The following is a 24,261-nucleotide window of genomic DNA, read 5'->3' on the forward strand; positions in this document are numbered from 1 at the left end:
TGGAAATGCTTTCCACGTATGCAATGGTGTAGCTCGAGTTTGTGCCGCTCGGGTCGGGGCGGGGCTTCAATTTGCCGCCCTCCAACATATCTGAATATGTTAACCTATTTAAATCGAAAATTAAAATGATGTATAGAGAAAAATTAAGATAACTTTTGCATAGATTTATTCATATATAGGGAAACAGCAATAATTTTTTACAAATAATTATTTATAAGCATCAACTAGACAAGAATATAGTATAGACGCCCTAAAAGCCGTGTTGTAATTATTAGTTTAATATAATTACGCTGCGAAAAACCGGAATCAGTGTAGTGTACAAGGGAGAGGTGGGGATGAGCAGGAATGCATTCGGATTAATGACGAAACAACATTATAAATGAGTAGTTTATCTTCCTAGAAATTCTTATCGGTGTAATGTTTGTTTATTTTTGTTATTGCCTCATAAATTTTAACGGCCGTGTCTGACGCCGTCACAGAAGGACAGTCTGAAAATTATGTTTGAAGCATTTGTGGATACAAATCAAAAGAATTTGACTCTTTTCATTCATGATATTTCTCCGAACCCTGCTGCTTACACACGAATTGTTCTGAGCCTTTTGGCCAATAATGCCGCCCCCAAAAATGTGCCACCCCCACCCCCCACTCAGGCCCCGACACCCATCCAAGTCTTATCCTTGGCTTCCTTCGTCTTTGTACTCTCTGCAGTGTAAGCCGACATTACGTGATCACCGTATCACTAGGGAGGGGTTATCGCCATAGATTTGGGATTAAGTAACACGCTGCAATCACAAAAAAGAACTCATTCCCAGGGAGCGAGCGCCCCCTGCTGGATACACACCCAATGCGTCCGCAGGGCAAGACAAATCATTAAAGGCCCTTCCCATCCCGGCCACTCACTGTTCAGACTAATGCCCTCTGGCAGGCGGTACAAGAGCATTAAGAGTAGAACCAAAAGATGTGCAGATAGTTTTTAATGTTGGGCCATCAGAATTTTAAAAACACAAAGAACTGTTATAATTTTTTCTTTTAATGTATTTGTTGTAGGACATGTGCTTTTCATACTATATGTGTGCTGTGCTTGCTCTGTTTACAGGTGTAGCTTTTACAATTTCACTGTCCTGGCACAATAACAATAAAGGCTTTCTAATCAAACTCAAAGGTACTTCAATGAAGGGGTCTGGATACTTTGTGAACGCGCTGTGGCTGGCGGATGGCCGGCAGCTTATCTTGGGCCAGGGCGGCCCCTGAAGTGGAAGAACACTGCGTCCCTCAATACGCTAGATGGCAGCTCCCCAGGAGTGTAACGGTGCCCCGGATTCCCGCAGGGCATCCTGGGACTTGCAATTCGGTTTCTCAGCCCTGTTGGGTACCGTGGGAGTCATGCTTCCCTGGCAGTGCTTGGAAGTCATGAGGACGGAAGCCCCATAGTACTTCCGGGCTGATTAAAGACCTGAGATTCTCCATCTGTCCCGGAAGTGCTGCCAAGTCATGTGGGAAGAAGAGCAGAAGCACTTCTGGGTCAAGAACTATATAAAGGACTGGTGGAGACCCAGCAAGTGAGCTGGAGTTGACAGAGCTTGCTGGGAGGTGTGGAGGAGAGAATAATTATTGTATATATTATATTACTTGTCTGTGTATGGTGGTTGGGGTGCTTAGAGGCACGAAGGAAAGAATAAAGAAACCTTACAGGAGCGACAGCGCCCTCTAGTGTCACAGCGCTGTATACATAAAGTGTGTGTATTCAGACCCCTTCACTTTCTGCACACTTTATTGTATTTTAAACGGCTAAATTTGCCATTTTTTCCCCCATCAGTCTACGCTCGAGAGCCCATCATGACGAAGCGAATGTGTGTTTTCACAAAAGTCAAAAACTGAAATGTCTCATTCACAGAAGTACTCGGACCCCCCCCCCCCCCCATTATGCTCAGGTGGGCTGGATGAATTAATCCAAATAGCGCCCATGCGAGTGTGTGTGTGTCTGTGTGACATGCACTCGGTCTAAGCTTGGTTCCTGTTTGTGTTCTTCATGCTGCCAGGTCAGACTCTTGCCCACCCTGTGACCCTGAACCAGTTAAGTGGTTTTGAGAAGGTTTCTTTACACATTTTCTAACACCAGGTGCCTCTAACAAGCCCAAGGGACAGGGTTCAAGTTCTTGGCCTGGAGTCTTCTGTATCAACATGACTTACACCACACAGATGTGGCATATTAATTGGCGACTCCATGTAACAAAATGGCATTCATTCAAAAGTTAAGATAATTCAGAAGATGGACAGATGGGTGAAATGCCAAGTTTCTACTTAAAACCTATACTTATTTTTTTAATTTTACTGACTAATGATGATAAGCCAGCACTGTGAAGCTGCGGCTGCACGCGGATGACCGGAGGCCCGACTTAAACTCGTTCCTCTTTTCGCTGCTCTATTTCCTGTGCTGTTAGCCACATGCGAGCTTCCTCAAAGTCATCTGACCATTCAGTAGCCTGTAATTAATACAGTTCTGCTTCGGACTACAGGATGCACTACATTATGGGATAAGTACAGCAGGAGCCCCTGCTACGGGACTATTACATAACATGGGGCTCTGTATTGTAACACATTCTTGTGTATTATGGCGCCACAGCATGGAGACGTGCTGCATGTTGTACACTGTGAGTGCCATAGTAGGTGGGCAGGGATGGAGGGTGAATCCTCTGTAATGGATGGACAAGTGAGAGGAGGCGCCACCCAGCTGGGATGCTGATTATTTCTGAATATAAAATAAAGAATAATGGATGGACTGGGAGGGGGAGTAAGGATTGTAAATAGTTCACTACGCCCCCGTAAAGGTGCAGCAGTGCTCCTCTGGTCTGGCCCCAGTCTGGACACCCGCAGGGTTGCCTGGGACTTGTAGTTTCAAAGGGCAACCTTTTCGGGGTTCTTAGGTGCCAACAGGATGTGCTGTCAGGAAAAAACCTCCCTGATTTGGGAGGCTTCCGTGTGATGCAGAACTGCTTTAATTATGCTGTGGATTCGGAGTGGAGGAGTCAGAGACAATTCTGGGTACCTGGAGTTGGGGTTGGAGTCAGCAAAAATGTACGGACTCCGACTTCTAATAAATTTAAATTGTTATGAAAAAAATACAGCAAGGTCATATGTTGCATTTCACAAACAATGGTCATAATTAAGTACGTCTCTAATGTAAGAATAAAGCCCAGTGCATAGTTGTGTTACTGCGGTGGGTTGGCACCCTGCCCAGGATTGTTTCCTGCCTTGTGCCCTGTGTTGGCTGGGATTGGCTCCAGCAGACCCCCGTGACCCTGTGTTCGGATTCAGCGGGTTGGAACATGGATGGATGGATAGTTGTGTTACTACTACTGGTCTGCCTGCCACTATAAGAGATGCCCCTTCAGCCTCAGCTGCTGATTAACTGTGCAGACTGTCATGAGCACTAAGACAGAAGTAACATGAGAGTTAGAACTGGATACTCACCCTCACCTGTTCTGTTTCTCTTCTCAGTACTGACACACCCACACCTGCCTGCCTAAGGTAAAGTCATCTCTGATGGAGGATCACAGGAATTGTGGGATGGAGGGGTCCTTTCATCGGATTGGCTGGCCCAGCGCTGACTCAGCTGTGGAATGGCCAAATGAGGGAGGCAGCTTGATGGCTGAGGCCTCCAGGACTCTAAACAAATCCATATCATATTATGTGATATCATCTACTGTTAAATTCTGCTCCATACTTGTACATTTTTCATTTTTATACTGTATTGAGGATTTGTTCTGTGTATTGTATTGACCCCCTTCTTTTTGACACCCACTGCACGCCCAACCTACCTGGAAAGGGGTCTCTCTTTGAAATGCCTTTCCTGAGGTTTCTTCCAGTTTTTACTCCCTACTAGGGTTTTTTGTTGGACACAGCAAGAGGGGCCTTGCTGGGTCTCTGCTATGACATTCATGGAGGGGCCTTGCTGGGTCTCTGCTATAACATTCATGGAGGGGTCTTGCTGGGTCTTTGCCAACAGGGGCCTTGCTGGGTCTCTGCTATCACATTCATGGAGGGGCCTTGCTGGGTCTTTGCTATCATATTCATGGAGGGGCCTTGCTGGGTCTCTGTCAAGAGGGGCCTTGCTGGGTCTCTGCTATCACATTCATGGAGGGGCCTTGCAGTGTCTCTACTGTCATATTCATGGAGGGGCCTTGCTGGGTCTCTGCCAAGAGGGGCCTTGCTGTGTCTTTGCTATCACATTCATGGAGGGGCCTTGCTGGGTCTCTGCTATCACATTCATGGAGGGGCCTTGCTGGGTCTCTACTATCATATTCATGGAGGGGCCTTGCTGGGTCTCTGCCAAGAGGGGCCTTGCTGTGTCTTTGCTATCACATTCATGGAGGGGCCTTGCTGGGTCTCTGCTATCACATTCATGGAGGGGCCTTGCTGGGTCTCTACTATCATATTCATGGAGGGGCCTTGCTGGGTCTCTGCCAAGAGGGGCCTTACTGTGTCTTTGCTATCACATTCATGGAGGGGCCTTGCTGGGTCTTTGCTATCATATTCATGGAGGGGCCTTGCTGGGTCTCTGCTATCACATTCATGGAGGGGCCTTGCTGGGTCTCTACTATCATATTCATGGAGGGGCCTTGCTGGGTCTCTGCCAAGAGGGGCCTTACTGTGTCTTTGCTATCACATTCATGGAGGGGCCTTGCTGGGTCTTTGCTATCATATTCATGGAGGGGCCTTGCTGGGTCTCTGCCAAGAGGGGCCTTGCTGTGTCTTTGCTATCACATTCATGGAGGGGCCTTGCTGGGTCTCTGCTATCACATTCATGGAGGGGCCTTGCTGGGTCTCTACTATCATATTCATGGCGGGGCCTTGCTGGGTCTCTACTATCATATTCATGGCGGGGCCTTGCTGTGTCTCTACTGTCATATTCATGGCGGGGCCTTGCTGGGTCTCTACTATCATATTCATGGAGGGGCCTTGCTGTGTCTCTACTGTCATATTCATGGAGGGGCCTTGCTGGGTCTCTGCTATCACATTCATGGAGGGGCCTTGCTGGGTCTCTACTGTCATATTCATGGAGGGGCCTTGCTGGGTCTCTGCTATCACATTCATGGAGGGGTCTTGCTGGGTCTTTGCTATCATATTCATGGAGGGGCCTTGCAGTGTCCCTACTGTCATATTCATGGAGGGGCCTTGCTGGGTCTCTGCTATCACATTCATGGAGGGGCCTTGCTGGGTCTCTACTGTCACATTCATGGAGGGGCCTTGCTGGGTCTCTGCTATCACATTCATGGAGGGGCCTTGCTGGGTCTCTGCTATCACATTCATGGAGGGGCCTTGCTGGGTCTCTACTGTCATATTCATGGAGGGGCCTTGCTGGGTCTCTGCTATCACATTCATGGAGGGGTCTTGCTGGGTCTTTGCTATCATATTCATGGAGGGGCCTTGCAGTGTCCCTACTGTCATATTCATGGAGGGGCCTTGCTGGGTCTCTGCTATCACATTCATGGAGGGGCCTTGCTGGGTCTCTACTGTCACATTCATGGAGGGGTCTTGCTGGGTCTCTGCTATCACATTCATGGAGGGGCCTTGCTGGGTCTCTGCTATCACATTCATGGAGGGGCCTTGCTGGGTCTCTGCTATCACATTCATGGAGGAGCCTTGCTGGGTCTCTACTGTCATATTCATGGAGGGGCCTTGCTGGGTCTCTACTGTCACATTCATGGAGGGGCCTTGCTGGGTCTTTGCTATCATATTCATGGAGGGGACTTGCAGTGTCCCTACTGTCATATTCATGGAGGGGCCTTGCTGGGTCTCTGCTATCACATTCATGGAGGGGCCTTGCTGGGTCTCTACTGTCACATTCATGGAGGGGCCTTGCTGGGTCTCTGCTATCACATTCATGGAGGGGCCTTGCTGGGTCTCTACTGTCATATTCATGGAGGGGCCTTGCTGGGTCTCTGCTATCACATTCATGGAGGGGCCTTGCTGGGTCTCTGCTATCACATTCATGGAGGAGCCTTGCTGGGTCTCTACTGTCATATTCATGGAGGGGCCTTGCTGGGTCTCTACTGTCACATTCATGGAGGGGCCTTGCTGGGTCTTTGCTATCATATTCATGGAGGGGCCTTGCTGGGTCTCTACTGTCATATTCATGGAGGGGCCTTGCTGGGTCTTTGCTATCACATTCATGGAGGGGCCTTGCTGGGTCTTTGCTATCACATTCATGGAGGGGTCTTGCTGGGTCTCTGTCAAGAGGGCCTTGCTGGTATTATTGAGTATTGTGGAGTTGTATTAATAAATAATAATATTTGGACTTTGGTGTCTGACGCATTGTCTGAGGGTTCAAGGGAATGACAGCGCCCCTATCTGTCACAGCATGCTACTACTTTATAGCCACTTAATAAACACAATAAATAAAACCTTATTGTTATCATTTCTTTGTCTTTTGTTTAACTGGCCAATATGGTAGACAGTCAGCCTCCTAGCCCATAGTTCTGTGGTTAAATGATGACGTGTATGTTGCCTCCTTCAATCGACATGGAAAGTACATTAGCATATTAAATAGTGAGAAGTCGAAGGATTTATCTACCGACTTCCACAGCCCTGGTTGGGAGACAGAAGGCAAAACTCAAGAAGAGGAGCGGATGGAGACATTTCATTGGTGATTGTGGTGTGGGCTTTGAAAACTGAAGGAGAGTTTAGGATTAGGATAAACAAAAATTCATTTGCATCCAGGTCTGACTTCAGGGTGTCAGTGTGTCTGGGGTTTGGGGGCACCCCCTGGAGGTCCCAACGTGTAACCATTCCTGGTAATACTTTAGTTTAGGTGCTGCATTTAGTACACATACATTTGGAAATTTGGGTTTGGCCCAAATATTTGTGCATGGATCAAACTACTGTATACCAGTCCAGAAGCTTCAGTTTGTATTAATAACATTTGCTCAGACTACTTTAAACTAGAACGTGGCACCAGACAAGGATGTCCCTTGTCACCACTGCTGTTTGCAATCGCCATTGAACCACTGGCTGTTCACTGTCGAAAATTCTTATCAGATAAAGGGGATTATCAGAGAAGGACTGGCACAGAAAATTTCTCTATATGCAGATCATATGGTCTTATATATATCAGACACAGAAAACACTGTCCCTGCAGTTCTAACAGAATTTCAAAAGATATCTGGTCTCAGAATTAATCTGAATAAAAGTATACTCTTTCCAGTGAACTCACAAGCATATAATATTAGATTGGACACCCTACCTTTTACTATAGCAGATCAGTTTATATAACGAGGGGTAAATATCACAAGTAAACAAAGCTCTTTATCAATAAAATTTTGCTGTCTGTATGGAAAAAATTAAGCAAGACTTGCATAGATGGTCAACCCTTCACCTCACTCTAGCCAGAAGAATTAACATTGTTAAGATGAATATCCTTCCTAAACTTCTTTTTTTATTTCAAAACATTCCAATATATATCAATAAATCATTTTTTAAGCAATTACATTCAAGAATTACCTCATTCATTTGGAACTTAAAACACCCACGTATCCGAAGAGCGACTCTACAAAGACCTCAGGCAGAAGGTGGCATGGCTTTACCTAATTTTCAGTTTTATTACTGGGCAGCAAACATACAAGCCATAAAAACCTGGACACAAATAAATGAACATACACAGGCTTGGTCCGCAATAGAAGTAAAATCATGTAGTACTTTACTCACTCAGAATATGGAACCAACTTAGAAAGCATTTTAAGATGGAAAATCTTTTATCAGTGGCACCTCTGCAAGAGAACCACCTCTTTCAACCCTCGCAAACATATTCATTTTTTAATACTTGGAAAAGTTTTGGGATTAAAATGCTCAGAGATCTTTATATAGACAATATATTTGCATCTTTTCAACAATTACGTTCCAAATTCAACCTCCCAGCTACACATTTCTTTCACTATCTTCAAATTAGAAATTTTGTTAAACAGAAACTGCCCGATTTTCCTCATCTCGCAGCCTCCACCATGCTGGAAAAAATACTGCTCAATGTCGAGGAAATAAACACTATTTCCGCATTATATAAAATCTTATTAGAGTCCCTACCTTTCAAAGACCCAAGAGGACATTGGGACAAAGATCTCTTAATTAATATATCAGAAAAGGAGTGTAAGGTAGCAAAGCAGAGACTTCACTTGAGTTCCATATGCGTAAAGTATAGAATTATTCAACTCAAAATTATATATCGAGCTCATCTGTCTCGCTTAAAACTGTCCAAAATGTTTCCAGGGCGAGATCCAACCTGCGAACGCTGCAATCAAGCTCCTACCTCACATGTTCTGGGCCTGCACCAAACTAACATCATTTTGGACCAACATTTTTAAGTGCCTCTCAGACAGCCTTGGGGTCCCAATCCCTCCTAACCCATTAACAGCTGTGTTCGGTGTTCTTCCAGATGGATTTGAATTGGAGAAGGACAAGCAAACGGTGATTGCATTCACTACACTCTTGGCACGCAGACTTATTTTGTTAAATTGGAAGAATCCTAATTCTCCTCTGATAAGTCAGTGGGAAACCGATGTTTTATATTATTTGAAATTGGAAAAAATCTAATTTTCAGTTAGAGGATCTGTACAGAATTTTTTCAAAACCTGGCAGGATCTAATCAATAATATTTTAGAATATAAGAGAAATAATTATTACTGCTTTATTTCCCTTCTCCATTTTTTTTATTTACCTATATATATTTCTTCCTTTCTTTTGTTTATTTTTGCCCTATTAAAAAGCCCTAAGCAATTCTCCTTTGACTAAGCTCTCCTTCTCAAGGGTGGAGTTTGATTTGTCTTTAATTTTTTTTTGTTATGAATTAATCTATATTGTATGGAATGATTACAATAAAATTAATAAATAAATATTAAAAAAAAAAAAACTGTTACGTAACAAGACCGTAATAAATTCGTCTCTTGGCCTTAATAACGTCAGTAAGGTGTGAATTCATCTCGGTGCGGTGTGGCACACTAGGAGCCTTTCACTGGCTTCTTGAAAATGAAGGATTTGCAGGTCATATACGGAAATATGGAACATCAAGCGAACCACGTCATACTTCAGCTATCTCTGATCACTGCCATGCAAAGTTATTTTAGTGGGCTGCATTTACTTTATTGAAGTTTTGTAATTGTTATGGAGAGGAAAAGCAGCCGGTGTTTCAAGTCTTGTTACACAACAGTAGATGAGTATTAAGTGCATTTTTGCAGGACATAAACTCAAGTGTTACCCGATTCTAAGACTACGACTGCTTCCCATTTGACTCTTTCCTTGTTCTTTAAACCTAAAGTTGTCTCACGGGACGCTTTACCACATCCTAAACGGCATGAGGTTTTCCTCAAGTGTCTGCTAGCGATGCAGAATGCTGCAGTTTCCTTCCCACTGGTTTTTGATGAACTCCAGTAGCCTTCTGTATTAAAATGCAAGTAATGTAGGGGACAATACTGGTGGCCGAAAGGGATGTTCTGGTTCAGGCCTAAAACTTACAAGGGATGGGGTTTTAAAAGTTTAGGACTGTAGTAGTATCAGCACAGAGCTCACTTTGACTTGTATAAACCCGACAGGCTCTCTTGACTATAAAATGGATCGCCAATCCAAGTCAGCTAAATATTGGGAGAGGCACACGTGTGCAGGCCGCTGGTACCCCAGTTCACTTCTCCAGCTCCTTGAGGTAAATGAACTAAAATTAAAAAATAAAGGACAAAGAGTGGATGGCAAAATAGAACGTCATAAAGAATTCAAAAACGTTGGCGCGATACACATGCAGAGCAGGTTAGAGATAAAGGAAGTACGACAATTCAAAAGTCTCAAAAAACTAATAGTAAAGATCGCATTAGCGCAAACAAATATAAAATTATTACTCGGTGAAATAACGGAACAGCGAAAACAGATTGTTCGGATTTAAACTTTAAGTCGGAGACTTGCAGATCGTCTAATTCATGTTGCCAGCGAGAATTAAAAGATTCCAAAAACGTTGGCGCGGTATGAAGTCCCGTGAGACGGAGACTTTTAATGTGAGATTCTTTCAAGTCACGCCATACTTACAATTATTTTCAAACAAGGCCGCGGTCATCTCACCTCTCAGTCGTGTGGATGCTTTTGTCGGACACGCTTCCTGCGCTCTCAGCTCTTATAAATTTTCCCAGGACAATGATTTTATACGTTCTAGATGACACGTCAACGACTAAGCGAAGAACAGAGAGCATGGACAAACGTTCGAGAAAGTCGTTTTATTTATTAGGGAGAAAGAAACGATATTCACTCACAGACAGTTATACGTCGTGTTGTCACAATGAAAGTCGAAACACAGAATCAAAATTCAATGCGATCTTGAAGAAAAGTTCATTCCAAATATCGTTTTAACTAAAGTTTTAAAGTAAAAGTGAAAATAATGCATATGTACCAATTCCCATGAATCTCTTAAAACTGTGTATCTGGTTAACCAAACTTGGGGTTGGGGGAGCAAAGCGAGCAGGGGGCGGAGCTCCCTAGTAAAAAAAATATTTTTAATCTAGGCTGCTGCCATCCCTTTCAAGTTAAATACAGCATTTATGAGCATTGGTCACTCCCCCTGGTCACGCCCACTGTAAGCCACGCCCCATCTGGATACATTCCACCTTGTTGCTTGCTGTCTGCACTACGTTAAAATGATGATGTGGCTTTCTAAAGCACTCAAGAGACTCGCCCGGCTTGTAAAATGTGATTCAAGGGGTCAAGTGACCCAAAACCGCATCCACCACATTCACCTTCCATCTGGCAAGCCTGTCAGTCATCCAGCTGTCATTGGATTAGCTAGCCTTTCGGGGGTTAACTAAGGGGTGCCTCAAGCCTGAAGGCCATCACGGTTCCTCCTCTTTCAGCCTATAGACCGGGTTTCTGCCAGGCCCTTTATTTATTTCCCTTCTCTGCGTCTCCTGCTGGCAACAGATTTTGTTGTGCCTTAAAGGAGAAGGAGCTCTCATTAGATAGATAGATAGATAGATAGATAGATAGATAGATAGATAGATAGATAGATAGATAGATAGATAGATAGATAGATAGATAGATAGATAGATAGATACTTTATTAATCCCAATGGGAAATTCACAAATTCACATTGAAACGAGGCGATGCAGTGCAGGGGCAGGCGAAGGCGGTGGCCTTCTTTAGTCACATGATGCCATCAAAACAATAAAAAAAAGGAAACACTGCGCCTTCATGGCTGCTGACATAAACATTGTGGGCACAACCGCAGCAAGTATGTTAGGCCATTTGCTGAGATGAAAAACAAGACCAGCATTTCAACACTTCTTTTTCTCCTTCATTGTGAAGGCCGAGAGAGGTGTCGTGAGAACAAGGAAAAGAGAGAGAGAGAGCCATCTCAATTAAAAGTGACAAGTCACCACTTCACACTACTACGGTAGTGACGCACATCTGCTTCCCTGATCTGCACGATCTCCTTTATGATAAAGGACGCCAGCCACAAAGTGGGGGCCTGCGATGAGCTGCTGAACCCACCCGGCTCCTCAACTCCTTCCGGCGACTTTGACGTAACGTTCAGCCGATCGCCTCTCCTCACGTTTTCATTGCTGATTCATCTGCTGGATGAAGTGGCCTCCAAAATGCATGAAAAAAAAATTCCAAGGTGCTTATATACCCCCCCCCCCAAAATATATTTTTTTCTAAATGTGCAGACAGATTAAAAAATGAAGATAATCTCTATATAGAGTGGGTATAGAAAAGAATCCCCCCTTTGAAATATTTCCATTTTTTTGCTTTACAGCCTTAAATGAACACACACACAAACTAATATTTCTTCCCAGCTTTACTTACTCAATGCCACCTCTAATACCCAAGTGAACGATATCACAGCTACAGTTCAGAAAAATTATAAAAAATCAAAAACAAGACCTACTGAGATTAATAAAGGATCACCCCCCCCATGTCATTTTGGTGACCCCCCTTTTACTTTAATGACAGTCTGTTGATTCTTCTCAATCAGCTTTGCACACCTAGATTGAGCCCACTCAATATTTGCCCCCCCACTCTTCTTTACAGTTTAACTGTTCAAGTTCGGTCACATTGGATGTTGAGCGTCGGTGGTCTGCTATCTTCAGATCTTTCCACAGATTTTCACTGTGATTTAGCTCTGGGCTCTGACTGGCCACATGAGGACATTCACTTTCCTCTCCTTCAGACACTCAATTTTGCTCTGTGCTTCGGGTTGTCGTCGTGTTGAGAGGTGACCATTCTGCCCATCTTCAACTTTCTGGCAGAGGGTAGCAGGTTTTCCTCCAGAATTTGGCGGGATTTTGCCCCATCCATGTTTCCTTCTACCCTAATGAGAGCCCCAGGCCCCCCACAACAGGATGCTGCCCCCTCCATGCTTTACTGTAGGTATGGTGTGTTGTGGATGGTGAGCTGCATTGGTGGACCGTTTGGTATTGAGGCCAAATAGTCTGATTTTGTTCTCATCTGACCATAAGACCTTTTTCCACTTGGCATCAGAATCTTCAAGGTGCATTCTGGGAAAGCTCAAACGAGCCTTAATGTGACCTTTCTTGAGAAGTGCGACCCTCCTGAACAAGTCACAATGGTGGAGCGCTTGTGAAATTGTTATCACATGCACACAATGACCAGTCTTTGTCATCAAATCCTGTAACTCCTTCAAAGTGGCCATTGGCCTCTCAGTAGCCTCTCGTACCAGTTTCCTCCTTGCTCTTCCATCCAGTTTGGAGGGTCCTAGTCGTACCAAACACTTCTTTATGATGGACTTTACTGGGCTCCTTGGGGTAGATAAAGCCTTTGAGATGTTTTGGTCTCCATCTCCTGCCTTATGTCTGCCTACAACTCTATCCTGAGATCTTTTAAAAGTGGCCTGCCACCCACAGTCAGTTGTGTGCTGTCAGTGGCACTGCCAAGGAAGGGAATGAATGGTCCAGGAACAGCTTCACTAATCACACTCATTACAACTGAGCACAGCCAGTAACCGCAATGGAAATGGGGGGCACTGACACCTGATGGAGTTTGGGGGGGGTGTCCTTTATTAATCTCAGGTTTTCTTGTTTTTTATGTTTAAAAATTCTTCTGAACTGTAGCTGTGATATCGTTCACTTGGATGTTAGAGATGGCATTAAGTAAGTAAAGCTGGGAGAAGTATTAGTGTGTGTTTTCATTTAAGACTGTAAAGCAAAAAAAGGGGAATATTTCGAAGGGGGGGATTCTTTTGTATACTCACTGTATATAAAATCCAATGTCTGTCTGTCTGTCTGTCTGCTTCTCATGAGACAACTACTGCATATACTCGAGGATAAGTTCTCCCGCAGATAAGTCGGGACTTGATTTTACCGTATAATTTCTGTAATTTTATAATGTCGGTCATATAAGTCGAATGTGGAAAACTCACGCTATTGGTCCAAGAGATTACGATATGCTAATGCCCACCCGAGAGAGTCACTACAGAACACACGGCCTACGTGACCACACGGTGATACCCGAACTATTCCGAAGCGATGTTTGCACTGTTTTGTGTTTTTTGTGTCTCACCCCCTCATACACCTTTATCATAAGAGCGCCCCTTATTTACGATGGAGCGTTCGATCAGAAGAGTCGTAAAAGTCGTTGATGTAGCGAAAGAAATTGGTAACTGAGCTGCTGCAACAAAATTCGAAGCGTCTCAGAAACTGATGTGTGATTGGAGGAGGCAAGAAGATGAAGATAAAAAAATTAAGTGTCATATTTTTGAACGGGCGTATAAGTCGGGGTCTGATTTTATGATCGATTTTTCGGGTTTCAAGACCCGATTTATATGCGAGCATATATACGGTATCTTAACGGATTTAGATTGGATTTTCTTCAATAATTTGCTCGCACATTCCGGTTGATTTTGCGACTTCTCTCATCACGTTAAGTACTAGAGTTCGCTTGTGGGAGTGATTTATTCATGCTAATCCGAGAGAGAGGCTGCAAGCCGAGGGGAGGACGAAGCAGGACCTCAGAAGTGGGGAGCCACCTCACTCGCGCGTCAGCCTCCGTTCGAATCGATCTACCTCTGGCCACGTTTTGGAGCGTAACTTGCCTCCACTTAGCCAGCTATACCTGTTTGTTTACTGATTGTCCTGCACACAGAAGGAGGTTTGGGGCTCCAGCCAGGAGGACATGGTTTAATGCAATTGTAAAAGCCCAACCCTTCAAGTCAGGGTCCTCAAACTCCAGTCCTGGAGGACCACCATGGCTGCAGTGGTTTTCATTCTAACCCTTTTCTTAATGAGTGACCTGTTTTTGCTGCTAGTGATATTCTTTTGAACTCATTTTAATAGACTTGTTCTTGAAGACTCAGACCCCTTCATTGTTTCTTTTTCCTTAATTAGCAGCCAAACAATAATGAGATACAAAATGAGCCAAAAACAACTTGTGTCCATCATACAATATCTGAAAATAAAGAAAGGTCTCAGGAATGCTGATCTGCTCAGGTCTACAAACAGAGCTCTTAGAAAAAGAAAATCAACAATTTCAGAAATGTCTGCTAACAGAATAGAACATTATACACGTGTACAATGAGATTAAATGCACTACGAGAGCAGCAAAAAGCCATGAAATTAAAGAACGAGTTTAATTAACGACAAGAATCAGCACCTCATTAAGCAGCTGGTTGGAGTGAAATTGGTTGGAGTTTGAGGCCCTGACTTAGTTGGTCTTCTGTTGGCTCCCTCACTTCACATTTCATTTCTGTTTGGGTGCCATTTAAAGAAAGAAATGAAGCAACTCAGAGGAACGAATCTTAAAAAACAAGTCAATTACAATGAAAGGAAAAGAAGTTAATTAGCAACACAAACAGGGCACTCATTAAGAAAAGGGTTAGAATGAAAACCTGCAGCCATTGTGGTCTTCCAGGACTGGAGTTTGAGACCACTGCCCTCTAAGTTCTGACAAAACTTTCAAAAATGGCCACTAGAGGGAGGTATACTGTCAAACTCTGGCTAGATTAAAGGTGAAAGCAGACTCTTTATAAAAATAAAAAGGAGCGCTTCCATAAAATCAGAGGCGTAGTTAGGGTTTTCGCGCCCTCTCTTGTTTTCCAAAATGCAATGGGGAAGGGAAATTTGGCGCCCCCTGTGTGCTGCGCCTGGGGACAGATGTCCCCCCTTGCCCTCCCCCCCAACCCCCCCTCCCCTAGCTACGCCACTGCATAAAATGCTTGTAAGAAGAATGAAGCTCCATAGAGGACAAAAAGTAAAATTTAGTTGCCTAAAACAAAAAGCAATCCAGGTACAGAAATCCAGAAAGAGGTCCAAAAACAGAGCAATAAGGTTCAGAAATTCAAAAAAATCAGAAGAAACACAAGAAAACTCACCCACTGCCAAGCACGTTTAAAAATGAAATGCCAGGAACTGTGGAAGACCCTCCAGATTTATAGGGTGGCGGGCAGCTCTTGAGGGTGATTGGCAGGTGGCCCCACCACTTGGAAACTACCCAGAGTTCACATGGAACATAACACAGGCACCTTATAGACGAGATCAAAAATAAAACAAAAAATTAACACAATCAACAAAAGCAACAATAACATAAATAAATGGCACAAAAATCTGCAAAAAAAAGCACATGCAAGTTACAATTTCTTTGAACTCTGTACACGACATAATCAATAAAAACCCAATAAAACCTATAAGTTAATCTTATCAAACTGAAGATAGCACAGTGGCCAGCAATGATTCCTTAAAGATCCAGCGTCTTGTATCCAACATTCAGTCTGTGTATGGTTTGCATGTTATGCCACCCTGACCCCCCTACTCCTGCCATTCTGAATTTGCTTCTTCTACATTTCAAATAATGGACTGGGGGTCTGTGCACCAGTGGGCCCTGAGATGTACTGGCATTCAGGATTGGTTCCTGCCCTTCATCTACTGTTACCAAGAAAGGCTCCATCCCACTCCAATCCTGCCTGGGACTGAGAGGGTTCAATGAAGTCAGTCTCCTTGAATCAGTTCAGGGTTGTAGCACAAAAGGAAAGGCCAGAAATAACACAAGATAGATAGATAGATAGATAGATAGATAGATAGATAGATAGATAGATAGATAGATAGATAGATAGATAGATAGATAGATAGATAGATATGAAAGGCACTATATAATAGATAGATAGATAGATAGATAGATAGATAGATAGATAGATAGATAGATAGATAGATAGATAGATAGATATGAAAGGCACTATATAATAGATAGACAGATAGATGGATAGAAATGATAGGCAGAATATAATTAGACAGGAAAGGCACTATATAATAGATATAGGAAAGGTATATACAGTATGATAGATAGGAAAGGTACTAGATAGATAGATAGATAGATAGATAGATAGATAGATAGATAGATAGATAGATAGATAGATAGATAGATAGATAGATGAAAGGCACTATATAATAGATAGACAGATAGATGGATAGATATGATAGGCACAATATAATTAGACAGACAAGAAAGGCACTATATAATAGATAGATATAGGAAAGGCATATACAGTATGATAGATAGGAAAGGTACTAGATAGATAGATAGATAGATAGATAGATAGATAGATAGATAGATAGATAGATAGATAGATAGATAGATTTATTTGACCCCAGTGTAGAAATAGGCTTTTTATAGAAGAAGCCCTTTGAATAAGTAAATTCATGAATTTGTAGTTAGGTAATTAAGTGAATGAATAAATAAATGCACACACACACACACTCTGGTCTGAACATGGAGTGTTTGTTCATCGCAGGAGACATTATCTGTACTGATATTAATAACTCCTTTGGAGGCACCTCCTTTTATGCTTTTAATAAAATTGTTAAAATAAATACTTTCCCTTCAAAGTATCGTTTTCATGTCGGTAGACCATTCCGTAAATGGAGGGCATGTGAGGACTGTAAAATAAACTAAATTTTACCTTCTGACGTTTGGAGATAACCGCAAGCGTTAACGCCGCCGGCTTAAATGAACGCACCGCTTGTGGAAAACACAAAAAAAAAACCCCGCTTTGTCCTTTTAAAGTACTCTTGAGCGAATGAAATGTGATTGACAAGCCTTCGCGCCACTAAAGGAAGGTACCGGCCACAACGATAGGGCGGTACAAAGCGTGCCAACAGCCAATGGAAGAGCACGGTCCGCCGCAGAATGCGGAAATAACAAAGTTTGGTTAAGGGAGAGACTCAATTTTTTGTGATTGCAAATTACAATATATTAGTTACCCATAAACTATTCAGTTTATCACAACTATTATTAGGTAAATGTGTTTTAAATTATAAAATGTATTTATTTTAAATATTCGGGTTGCTGTATTAGAAGAGTTTTGAACATAAAAGTAAAGCCCATCGGCGAGTCTTCGCTCGTGTTCGAGATTTTTTTTGAAAGACGGTCCCTAGTCTGATCCTTCCTGCACCGCTGCGGCATGGCTACGAGTCCGAAGAAGGAGACTGACCTCTACCGGGACACCTGGGTACGATTCCTGGGTGAGTTTCAAACTTGAACGCATCAACCGCACTGTGGTAAACGATTGAGACGTTAAAGAACGAAAAGTGAACGGGTATTCAGGGGAGAAAGGCGTTGAGAATGGCCGCCGATTGCAGGCTGAAAAGTTGTCATTCGAGCTCCGAGCATGTGGAGCCTCATGAAGTGAGCCGTCCTCGATCTGTTCTAACGTTTTGTTTTTTCATTTGGAAATGTTAATATACGATATCAAAAGGATTCTTTACAGTTAATATCTAAATACAGTTAAGCCTAACGAGCAGAATGCGATGCCTTATGACCTTCTTCCATAACTCCATACCGACGCTCAGAATAATTTAAACTGTGCGTCTTCTGTAGAAAGACACACACATGTCAACAAAATACAAGTGAAGCGAAACAGAAATCGTTTCCAGACATTTAAAACGCTGCTGTGTGATCCCATGGCGAGAGAAGGCGCCTCCGATTCAAGCGGGCTGTCATTGCTGAGCTCACCCGCATTGGTTGTTGTCTGTCAGCACCCTAACAAATGACTGCTGTCCGTTTGTTGTGACGGATTGTATATAAAGATGTTACAATCTCAAATTAGAAAGACAAAACCGTTACAAATGACTTATTTTTTGGAAATGCTGATCTGAATTTGTGGCAGCATTGCAAAGTCTTTCATTTGTGTGGAACGAAATGACCTTTAATAAGGATAATTACGTTTGACATTTTGTTAATGTCTTCTGAACCTGAATTTGCAATATGGTGCCAACAACATGAACTCAGCTGCTATTTGAAGGTTACACTTACTTTTAGAAAAATAAGACAGGCAGGGAATTTGTTTTTGGGTAAGCTGACCAAACTGAAACTGTCAGGACGCAGAGAAGGTCCTGGCCGCAGCGTGCTGGTTGGGGGCGTGGCTTAAATATGGGCGGGGTTCCACGTTTAACTCCGCCTGTATTTGCACACGGAGGCCAAAAGAATGTGGACACCCCTCCTAATTGTTCTCAGGCTTGTCATTGTCAGCAGGCGACACACAGCTGGGTTGTACTGAAGAGCCCTGGCACTCTCCTAGAATGCCACCTTTGCCACAAGGCTTCCCTAGTCAAGTGAAAGTGCCGGTATTGTGAAGGAGGGCACAGCCGTGAAGTGCTGATGTACACATTGGCCTCTTCCTGTGTGGCACCACTCGCCAAACTGCCCCTGGCAGCAACACCAGCACAAGAACGGTGCATCAGGGGGTTCATGAAATGGGTTTGCATGGCCGAGCGTCGGCTGGTGTGGTGTACAGCAGAAGTCTGGAGTAATGGAGACGAGTTCTCTGGACTGACGGGTCCCAGTTCACTATCTGATGAACGAATGGGGTTGGAAGATGCCAGGAGAACCTTCCGCGCTGCATAGGTACCAGTTAGGGAATGCAGACAGGGTGCAGTATTCGGGTGTGTTCGGCGACTAAGCTAACTGACAGGAATGTGTAAGCAGGACGCTTTTTTTCCAGTGCCTTGAAAGGCAGATGATTTTTATAATTTCGACATCTCCAGATTAATTTTATAGAAAACCCCGAAGCCGTTTGTCTGAGATTTCCTAACAGCTCTTCCTGCTGCAGAAAGCAGTTTCTATTTCTGAAAAAGAAACACAGAATTAAGTGAAGAAAGCCTGCTATTGAGTAGCTGTTAGCATGACTAAGTCCTCTGTCAATGATGGAAAAAGGACCGCTGGCTCACTCAGTGTCCCCGTTAGCGGTGACAGTGAGCTCCTTGGTGGCACTTGGTCAGTATTTTTATATTTGTACTCATTTTTAATAGCAATCCTTTGTGACGTTTATCTGAACCTGCAGGTTATGCCAATGAGGTTGGTGAAGCATTTCGAGCTCTGGTGCCAGTGGGTCTGGTCTGGGCAACCTATGGTGTGGCCACTGCCTATGTGACTGCAGATGCCATTGACAAGGGCAAGAAGGCAGCAGTGGTGAGTTTTCAGTTTCACATTCGGCCCCCCCCTCTTAACCCCCCCGCCAACCACTGGTTCCTTACAATGGTGGGGGCTTATCAGGGTCTAGAAGACCTCGTTGCTTTTCGTCATTTGTCTGTAGGCACACGAGGGGAACGTCTTGGTCCTTCTAGGTGTTACTTTACTTATTGGCTTCATCGGGTTTACGGTGTCATTGGATGAGTTGTGAGCACGCCGCACTTGTCTTTAATTCTTTTAGCCATCTTGCATTTTGTTGTTCTACACCTGTGCTGCTCTCTCTTTTTTGCCTCTCAGGCGCATGGAGAGTCGCCAGGGAAAAGCACAAGAGTGGCCATTGCAGTAGTGGATACTTTTGTGTGGCAGGCCCTCGCCTCTGTGGCCATCCCCGGATTCACCATCAACAGGGTCTGCGCTGCCTCTCTCTTTCTGCTGGCCAAGACAACACGGTGGCCCCTGCCTGTGCGCAAGTGGACCACCACAGCTATCGGCCTTTCGACAATCCCCTTCATCATCAAGCCTATTGACAGGTACGTGTGCAGTTGCTTCAGGGGAAGTCAAAGCTTCTCGACGACCATTTATTCCCCCCTTTCTCCCGGGAAGACCACTCTGTATTATGCTTGAACAGTAATCCTAAATCTGGCGTCATCATTGCCACTACCAGTTTATAAGCCATTTTCCGGGTTTACCCATTTTAGCGTAATACAGTACAGTTTACTTGTGTAAAGCCCAAAATCACACAAGAAGTGCCACAATGGGCTTTAACAGGCCCTGCCTCTTGACAGCCCCCCCAGTCTCGACTCTCTAAGAAGACAAGGAAAAACTCCGAAAAAACCCTTGTAGGGAAAAAATGGAAGAAATCTCAGGAAAGGCAGTTCAGAGAGAGAGACCCCTTTCCAGGTAGGTGGGTGTCAAAAAGAAGGGAGTCAGAGACACCACCAGGCTCCTCTTGGCAGAGACACTGCCAGGCCCCTTAAAATGTGATCCAGAGACACTTCCAGGCCCCTATATATGTGAGACAGAGACACCTTCAGGCCCCTCTTGGTAGAGACACTTTCAGGCCCCTATAAATGTGATACAGACACTTTCAGGCCCCTTAGATATGTGATCCAGAGACACTTTCAGGCCCCTCTTGGCAGAGACACTGCCAGGCCCCTATAATATGTGATACAGAGATACTTTCAGGCCCCTATAGGCAGAGACACTTTCAGGCCCCTTATATACGTGATCCAGAGACACTTTCAGACCCCTCTTGACAGAGACACTTTCAGGCCCCTTATATATGCGATACAGAGACACTTTCAGGCCCCTATAATATGTGATACAGAGACACTTTCAGGCCCCTATAGGCAGAGACACTTTCAGACCCCTCTTGACAGAGACACTTTCAGGCCCCTTATATAATGTGATACAGAGACACTTTCAGGCCCCTATTGGCAGAGACACTTTCAGGCCCCTTATATATGTGATCCAGAGACACTTTCAGACCCCTCTTGACAGAGACACTTTCAGGCCCCTTATATATGTGATACCGAGACACTTTCAGGCCCCTATATGTGATGCAGAGACACTTTCAGACCCCTCTTGACAGAGACACTTTCAGGCCCCTTATATAATGTGATACAGAGACACTTTCAGGCCCCTATTGGCAGAGACACTTTCAGGTCCCTTATATATGTGATCTAGAGACACTTTCAGGCCCCTATATATGTGATCCAGAGACACTTTCAGACCCCTATTGGCAGAGACACGTTCAGGCCCGTTATATATTTGATCTAGAGACACTTTCAGGCCCCTTATATGTGTGATCCAGAGACACTTTCAGGCCCCTCTTGGCAGAGACACCGCCAGGTCCTTCCATGTATTAATTTAAGAATTCCAGTTGTGTCCTACATACAAGTTGAGTACAATGAGTATGACACTATCAATACAGTACAACCTGGATAATAATCAGGTCATCTTGCTTTAGACTATTGGGTATTATACATTAATTTTTTGTGTAGCCCAAAAAAATCACACAAGAAGTGCTGCAATGGGCTTTAACAGGGGGCCTCTTGACAGCCCCCCAGCCTTGACTCTCCAAGAAGACAAAGAAAAACTCCCAAAAAAACAACGCTTGTAGGAAAAACTGGCCTAAGAGAAGGTTTATGGATGTGGTGAGAGAGGACATGCAGGTGATGGGGGTGACAGAACAAGATGATGAGGACAGAAAGATATGGAAGATGATGAGCCGCTGCGGCAACCTCTAACAGGAGCAGCCGAAAGAAGAAGAAGAAAGAAGGGAAAACTGGAAGAAATCTTGGGCTTCATCTCACCAGGTCATCACTTGTTCTAATAAACGCCCCTCTCGTAAACCCTTAACAACAACAACATTTCTTTCTAGAGCACATTTTTCATACAAATGATGAGCTCAAAATTCTTTACATAATGAAGAAACAGAAAAAAGACAACATAAAAGTAAGGTCTGATGTCCAGGGAGGACAGAAAAATCAAAAAAAGTTCAGATGGCAGGAGAAAAAAAAAAAAAAAAAATCCCGTTTGTCCAGTCCTTCAGTTCAGCGATAACAGCACAGTCCGTGGGCTACTTACTAAAGGAGTTGTAGGCCGTTTGTTTTTGTAGCACACCAAGACAAGACGACTCCACACCAGCATGACGCTGGAAATGGTAACAGACTTCCACAAACAGCAGACAGAACCTCGCCCTCGAGCAGGAAATAATTCTGCAGTTTTAATCGTGGACTCCTTCAAATATTTGGGCCCATCTATCAGAAATGCCCTCAGCTGGGACACAAGCACCATTTCCATCACTAAGAAGGTTCAGCAGAGGATGTGCTTTTTATGTCAACTAAAAAAAACAGACAATGTCCGCGCCTGTCCTGGTGCCGTTCTTTAAAGCTCTAGTCGAGCGTCTGCTCCATTGACTTGGTGTGAGGGCGGCTGACCAAATGAACGTCGCAGATCACGTCCGACAGCTCAACACGCATTCATACAATCAGTCGCACAAGGAGTGCCACGACGATGGGCTTTAACTCGACGGCCCCCCAAGCCTCGACTCTCTAAGAAGACAATGGAAAGCCTAGTAGGGAAAAATGGAAGAAACCTCAGGATTCATCTGACCAAGTCATCACTGCTTCTAAACAAACTGCCCTCTCATGAACCCTGAAGACAGACCATGGCTGACAGACACTCCAGCAGTTTCTTTCCCACCACCCTCTCTAACCGTTCCGCCTTCTCCATCCATCTTGGTCCTGCGCCCCCAGGCAGACCCTTTACCTTGTTTCTGATGTCTGTTGTTTGACTGTGTAGGTGATGCCATGTTCTGTTATCAGCAGCTTGTCCGTGGAAGTCATGTTGAGGTCCATGCTGAGCTCTAAGTGAAGGACATGGCCAGAGTTTGCTTTGATTTGATCCCACATCTGCTTTGCCTTCTCCTCCTCTTTCTTTTAGGTCAGTGGATCACCTCCTGGACTGCAGCCTGCGGAAGGTCTATGGGGGAGAGCAGAGCCACAAGCCATAGCTGGGTGACCGTCCTCCTGGCACGGACAGATTCCTCAGGGCTGCACCTTTGTGCTATTGAGAAAAAGGGTGGAGGTGGAGGTGGTGGTGGTGGGGGGGGGGGGGGGGGGGGGGGTGTCAGCTGCCTTTAACTTGACCAGACTTGTTCGGTATGTGAGCCAAAATGGACGTTAACATTGAACCTTTGGTCGGTGGTTGGCAGCAGAACTCTGGCACGTCTTCGTTTAAATACACGACAGAGAATGAGACTTCTGGGGAGCATTCTGAAAACATCACGTAACATCAAGAGGACAATTTATATTTTATGAAACGTTTTGCGCGAGTGTGGTTATTTTTTGTTTCAGGTTTCTGTTCAAGTTAAATTTGCGTATTTCAAATATTAATGAAGAGTCGGACGTCACCGCAGCAGGATGGGCGCCGGTGGCTCACGCGTCCTAAACGAGAGGTCGTATCACCGCCGCTTGGACTGGAGCTGGAAAAAGCCGTCCTCACACCCGCTCTTTATCAGAAATGTAAAGAAGGAGGGCATTAGAGGATTGGAAATATTAAAATGTGTGCTGAAGTTGAAACGTTCAGAGTGTTCTTATTTATCGATTTTGATGGAAATGTTTGTCACCTTCTGATGAAGGGCTAGTAAAAGGATCAAAAATGACGTCACATTCGCAACTTGAAATTGTGTAAACCAGGGGTCCTCAATGGGTCTTGGTGGGCCGCAGTGGCTGATTGTTTAAGACGAGGGTCTTATCACTTGAGTGGTCTCGCTCGCTAATTCCTTAAGCAGCTGGACTCTGTAATGGCTCCTCATTCATAAGGACATGCCAATGACAAATAAGAGAGCAGCGGTCCTCCATTTGCCCCCCTGTGCGTATTGATCAGGCACCAGTGAGTTTAATGAAATACTTTGAAGGAAAGTGAAAGACTGAGAGTTCCTCGTCTGTTTCGGCCTTCAGATCATTCGGATGAAAGCCTTAGAAAGGGAAAGAAAAATCGAGGATATGACGAGGAGCGGAGACGGCCGAGTTAGAGCAACCAACGAGCCAGGACATTGAATTATTGGCAAAAATTGCTTTCTAATTAAACAACCGGATTGGATGGCTCGGAGGCTGGGGATCGGAAGGTCGCCGGTTCGAATCCCGTAAAATGCCAGTAGGGACTCTGCTCTGTTGGGCCCATGACCTGCAATCGCTGAGCCCTTTGAGCGGTGAGAAAAGCGCAAAATAAATGTAAAGAATAACAAAAACCAGTAGCCGCTGCAGCCCTCCAGGACTGGGATTGAGGACCCAAGGGTTTTAAACCAGTGGTTCCCAAACT

At 44.3% G+C, this 24,261-nt stretch overlaps 2 protein-coding genes across 6 annotated transcripts; one reads left to right on the forward strand and one right to left on the reverse strand.

Annotated features, from left to right (window-relative positions):
- Nucleotides 1-3,915: 3,915 nt before the first annotated feature.
- On the reverse strand, nt 3,916-6,216 carry LOC127526313 (melanoma-associated antigen E1-like). Of its 5 annotated transcripts, none has more exons than XR_007933939.1 (3): nt 5,521-6,216; nt 5,233-5,330; nt 3,916-4,254 (listed from the first exon to the last, which is right to left on the reverse strand). XR_007933939.1 is itself a non-coding variant. In XM_051921557.1 (2 exons), exons 1-2 carry the CDS (start codon nt 6,208-6,210, stop codon nt 4,133-4,135), a joined length of 714 nt encoding a protein of 237 aa, XP_051777517.1. In that variant the 5' UTR covers nt 6,211-6,216; the 3' UTR covers nt 3,916-4,132. The 5 variants fall into 5 exon arrangements, 3 of the variants coding, with proteins under 3 accessions (XP_051777517.1, XP_051777516.1, XP_051777515.1); XR_007933938.1 differs by having other exon boundaries at nt 3,916-4,156; nt 5,017-5,330; XM_051921557.1 differs by lacking the exon at nt 5,233-5,330 and having other exon boundaries at nt 3,916-4,156.
- Nucleotides 6,217-17,266: 11,050 nt separating this feature from the next.
- mtfp1 (mitochondrial fission process 1) lies at nt 17,267-23,519 on the forward strand. The gene is made up of 4 exons (XM_028824966.2): nt 17,267-17,489; nt 19,307-19,434; nt 19,732-19,964; nt 22,882-23,519. The coding sequence occupies exons 1-4, from the start codon at nt 17,429-17,431 to the stop codon at nt 22,949-22,951; spliced, it is 492 nt and encodes a 163-aa protein (XP_028680799.1). The 5' UTR covers nt 17,267-17,428; the 3' UTR covers nt 22,952-23,519.
- Nucleotides 23,520-24,261: the final 742 nt, after the last annotated feature.

Source organism: Erpetoichthys calabaricus, chromosome 18 (genome assembly GCF_900747795.2).
Source record: "Erpetoichthys calabaricus chromosome 18, fErpCal1.3, whole genome shotgun sequence".
Lineage (NCBI taxonomy): Eukaryota > Metazoa > Chordata > Cladistia > Polypteriformes > Polypteridae > Erpetoichthys > Erpetoichthys calabaricus.

Coding starts and splice junctions, on each gene's coding strand:
- LOC127526313 (XM_051921557.1), bottom strand. CDS start 6,210: ATGAATGTGATAGCAAAGACCCAGCAAGGCCCCTCCATGAATGTGATA. Junction 4,157..5,520: donor AGCAAGACCCCTCCATGAAT/GTGACAGTAGAG, acceptor ATATGACAGTAG/AGACACTGCAAGGCCCCTCC.
- mtfp1 (XM_028824966.2), top strand. CDS start 17,429: ATGGCTACGAGTCCGAAGAAGGAGACTGACCTCTACCGGGACACCTGG. Junction 17,490..19,306: donor CACCTGGGTACGATTCCTGG/GTGAGTTTCAAA, acceptor CTGAACCTGCAG/GTTATGCCAATGAGGTTGGT. Junction 19,965..22,881: donor ATCATCAAGCCTATTGACAG/GTACGTGTGCAG, acceptor TCTTTCTTTTAG/GTCAGTGGATCACCTCCTGG.